Here is a 5,000-nt window from a genome sequence, read left to right as displayed (position 1 = left end):
ACATATGTAGGCGTTTGCTTCTGGAAGGATGTTTAGTAAAAGAAATGGAAATGGAGAAGAAGTGCAGACGGAGAGAAGACATACGAGAGAGAAACTCTTTTCTTTGTCCCTTTCTTGCGCACCGCCTGCCCCTTTGCCACTCCCTTCCTCTCGCCCTCTCTTATACCCCTCCTTCTCGCTTTCTTCCTCTCTCGATTTTACTCTCTTTCCCTCTTTTTCTTTCTCTTTTTCTCTTTTTTTTCTCACCTTTTCCTTCACTCCTTCACTTTCTCTCCTTCACTATCTCTCTCTCTCTCTCTCTCTCTCTCTCTCTCTCTCTCTCTCTCTCTCTCTCTCTCTCTCTCTCTCTCTCTCTCTCTCTCTCTCTCTCTCTCTCTCTCTCTCTCTCTCTCCTCCCCCCCCCCCCTCTCCCCCTCTCCCTCTCTCCCCCTCTCTCCCTCTCTCCCTCTCCCTCCATCCCTCGTTTGGTGACTTCGCGTTCAAAGGCGTCGCTCTCAAAGCCACGTCTCGAAGGATCTACGGTTCTTGCACTTATCCTGACCTACTTTGAACTTCTCCCCCCCACCCCCTCGCCCAATGAATCCCTCCCCCCTCCCTGTCACCTTCCCCCTTCCCCGACCTCCCTCATTCCTGCCTGATACGCACGCCTCAGATAAGCATTCCTTCGCATCTCCCGCCAACATCAACGCAATGCCGTTCTTCTTTTGTTCAGCGTTTTACATCTTGCTACGTTATATTTTTATTTTGTTATTTTCTATTTTTTATTTATTTTTTTATTATTATAATTTCCTGTCTCGTGGGTTCTTTTGAGTGTGTGTGTGTGTGTGTGTGTGTGTGTGTGTGTGTGTGTGTGTGTGTGTAAATGAATGAATGAATGAATGAATGATCAGGTTGTAAACCTTTTTTTTACTTTTTTTGTGGATCATCTTTTCTACTCTTTGTTATTTTCACGTGATTTAATAATTTTTTGTTTACCTTTTTTGGATGTAATTTTATGATTTGTCGTACACTAAATATTTTTTTGTTTTACTTTTATAAGGACAAATTTATATTAAATTTATCTTTTTTGCATATTTATCTACGCTCGTTCTTGTTCCTCTCTTTCCCTCTGCGCCTTCCTTTCCCTTCTATCTCCCTCTCCCTTTCCCTTTCCCTCTCCCTCTCCCTCTCTCTCTTCCCTTCCCTAGCCCTCTCCCTCTCCCTTTTTTCTCTTTCCCTTTCTCTCTTCCTCTCTCTCTATCTTTCCCCCCCCTCTCTCTCTCTCTCTCTCTCTCTCTCTCTCTCTCTCTCTCTCTCTCTCTCTCTCTCTCTCTCTCTCTCTCTCTCTCTCTCTCTCTCTCTCTCTCTCTCTCTCTCTCTCTCTCTCTGTTTCATATCACACCTCAAAGACGCGTACGTATACATTTTATGCAGCGCTGTTGTATAGTACCGGCTGAAGAGGTTTTAGCAAAATTAACTTTTCCCCGTTTGATATTCTCATCGGAAACTCTGTGAAGTGGCAACACTGCGTTGATTAAAGGTTTGGTGGTGGGGAGGGGAGGGGAGGGGAGGGGAGGATGGTTTAGGTGGTTGAAGGGCGGGGGGTGGGGAGGGGGAGTCTGTATCTGATCGTTCTTGTGAAGATGTAAAGATGAGACTAATTAATATTATTGCCGTTGATCTGTTATTTCCCGTCTCTTTCCATTCATGGATGTAAAGGGAGTGAAGGAGGAAGGGGGAGAGTGTGAGGGAGGGAGGGAGGGAGGGAGGGAGAACGAGCGAATGAGTGAGGGAAGAAGAGCGAGTGAGAGAGGGAGAGAGAGAGAGAGAGAGAGAGAGAGAGAGAGAGAGAGAGAGAGAGAGAGAGAGAGAGAGAGAGAGAGAGAGAGAGAGAGAGAGAGAGAGAGAGAGAGAGAGAGAGGGAGAGAGAGAAGGGAAAACAAAACAAAAAAAAACGATTGGAATAATTGAGAAAACAACTACTACGAAAATAAGCAAGCACAAAAGAGAAAGAAAAACATTAAATTAATAGAGAACGAAGAAATAGAGTGAGAAAAAAATGTACCAACAGCTTAGAAGACAGATGCCTGTGTTATCGTTTGCCGACAGTCCGTAGTTGGCGCATATATCACCAGGTCACCGGAAGCACTCGATCACTGGCCTTGGGTCACATGAGGTCGTTTGAGATGCCGGAAGAATGGCTGAATGAGTGCGGATGGATGGATGGATGGATGGATGAGTGATTTTTTTGGTGTGTGTGCGTGTGTGTGTGTGTGTGTGTGTGTGTGTGTGTGTGTGTGTGTGTGTGTGTGTGTGTGTGTGTGTGTGTGTGTGTAAATGAATGAATGAATGAATGAATGAATGAATCCGTGCATGTCGATGGATGATTGTGTGGAAATGAATGAAAAGAGTGAATAGATAAGTGGGCGAATGAGAGAGGGTGAGTATATGGGTGAGTGAGTGAATAAGGCTTTTTTCCCGAGAGAAGCTTCATTAATGAGATAAACGAAGCGAGCATAATTGGCGGGAAAAGTTGAATGAAGCCGCGGGAAGCGCCTCCGTCCGGCCGGGTATTCGGCCCCGTGGACACGCCTCTTTTCTTCGTTATTTTGTATATCTTTCTTTTTCTCCTTCTCTATTTCTTTTTTCTTTCTTTTCCGTCGCGTTTTCATTGACTTTTTTTCCTTTCGTTCGTTTATTTCCTATTTCTTTTTTTTCTTTTCTTTTTTCTCTTTCCTCATTTCTTTCTCTAACTTTTCTCCTATATATCTTTCTTTAATATCTCTTTATTTTTCTGTTTTACTTTCTTTCTTCCTGTTTTTTCCTGTTATTTCTATCCTTCCTTTTATTTAATATTTATTTAATGGCAATTTCATATTCTGTTCCCTTTTCTTCCTTGCCTTCACTTTTATTTTCATCATTTTTTTAAATTATTATTATTGCAAAAGGAAGAAGAAAAAAGAATATGTATTTTACCGTTTTTTTTCCTTATTAATTATTTTATCTTTACCGATTTAGCTTATAATGTTAATCTATTTAATTACTCGACCTTATTTTGATTTAGCGGTATTATCCTGTCATCTATTTCTTTGTTAATTTCTTGCTTACGTATTTGTAATGTGCATCGTTCATTTGTTTATTCATTCATTTTTGCATCTTTTATATCTTTTAATTTTTTTCGGTTTGTACATCGTTATTCTTTTTTTTGTGTAAACCTTCGTTCATCTATTTTTTCATTCATTCATTCATTTTCTATATTCATTTAAATTCATTTGATATATGAGATCTTATTATATATATTTTTTTGTTTCTGGATTTTTTATTTGTTTCATTTTACAGTAAAATATATTGCCCGAGGGGATGAGGGGGCGCGAGAGATTTTTATTTATATTTTTTTATGATCGTATTTGTAAAGGCTAATGAAAATTGTGTCATTGATATTGTGATATCGGAAAAGATTTTTATTTAGTGTAATGTTTTTTTATTGTGATATTGTTATTGTTATTTATGTTCTTATTGTTTGTGTTATAGTTGTTTGTTATTATTGTAGTTGTTGTTATCATTGCTGTTGTTTTTGTTATGATTATTGTTGCCATTATTATGATCTTTATTATTATTATTATTTTATTATTATTATTATTTTGTTATTATTGTTATCATTATTATTATTGTTGTTTATATTACCATTAGTTGTTGTAGTAGTATTTGATATTAGATACACTTTCTATTTAATAACGACAATAATATTAAATGTTTGTGATTATAATGTTGATTGTATATGATATGATTGTGAATGTTGCGTCATAATTTTTTTTTTATCTTATTTTATTTTTTAATATTTGAGTTAATCATGTTTATCTCCATCATGTCATATTATTTTTCCTGTTTTTTTTCTTCTTCTGATCATGGAATTATGAAGTGAGTTTAATGTTAATGTCTAGTTTTATTATGTTAATTTTTCTCCTCCCACTCATAAGCATAATTTGTATTGTTACTATTATTATTTTTATCATCGTTATTATTATTTTTGTTGTTATATTTATTTGTATGATAATAGTAATGATGGTAATAATTATCATTATTATTTTTGTCATTATTATTATTATTATTGATTTTATTATTATTGGTATTACCTTTATTTATATTTATTATTGTTATTATTATTTTTGTATTACCCCTTTTACTATTTATTATTGTCGTTATTATTATTATTACTATTATTATTATTATTATTATTATTATTTGGTATTTCACTATTACTGTTATTGTCATCATTCATTGTTATCATTACCTCGCCTCTCAGCCGCCTGTGGGAAATCGCACACCGACAACATTCTTATAACCTTATAAACCTTCGTCTAACCTTTTTCTCTCATTCTCCTTGCAGGCGATCATGAAATCATGCGCTTCGTCGGAAACGAGACCCACGACGAATACCTGAAGCTCATTCTGCCTGACACGTCGGGCTCTCTCCTCGTGGGCGGACGGTGAGTTGGACCGGGCGGTTGGTTTATTCACGCCCTTTTACTACGTAGGATTGGTTGTTTCTTGTCTTCCCCTCCTCCTCCCCCCCCCTTACTCCACTCCATGCAACTATGTAGGCTAGGTTAACGTTCCTGCAAATAGGTGTGTAGGCGAAGTTGACACCGTCCTCCCCTACACTCTCACACTCACACGTAACTGCATAGGTTAAATTGATCCCCCTCACACACAAAGATAATGACCTAGGTTGGATTAATCCTCACACACACGACTACATAAGATGAATCTTCTCCCCCCACCCTCTCCACCTCCCCCTCCCTTTCCACACACCCTTCCTCTCCACCCCTCCCTCCCTTTCCACTCCCCCTCCCCCTCCCCCTCCCCCTCCCTTTCCACTCCCCCTCCCTCTCCCCCTCCATTTCCACTCCCCCTCCCCCTCCCTTTCCACTCTCCCTCCCCACTCCCTCCCTCCCTCCCTCCCTCCCTCCCTTTCCACTCCCCCTCCCTTTCCACTCTCCCTCCCTTTCCACTCTCCCTCC

At 39.0% G+C, this 5,000-nt stretch overlaps 1 protein-coding gene across 1 annotated transcript in view; it reads left to right on the top strand.

Annotated features, from left to right (window-relative positions):
• Positions 1–5,000, top strand: part of LOC122264084 (semaphorin 1a) — a 411,026-nt gene that overhangs the window by 381,208 nt on the left and 24,818 nt on the right. The window contains 1 exon segment of the mRNA XM_086547610.1: positions 4,367–4,466. Within this exon segment, the coding sequence (XP_086403736.1) occupies positions 4,367–4,466 (100 nt within the window).

Source organism: Penaeus japonicus, unplaced genomic scaffold (genome assembly GCF_977035675.1).
Source record: "Penaeus japonicus unplaced genomic scaffold, GWHDUDI00000001_assembly GWHDUDI00000019, whole genome shotgun sequence".
Lineage (NCBI taxonomy): Eukaryota > Metazoa > Arthropoda > Malacostraca > Decapoda > Penaeidae > Penaeus > Penaeus japonicus.
Note: the sequence above shows the minus strand (reverse complement) of the source record. Positions and strands in the feature narration are given on the sequence as shown.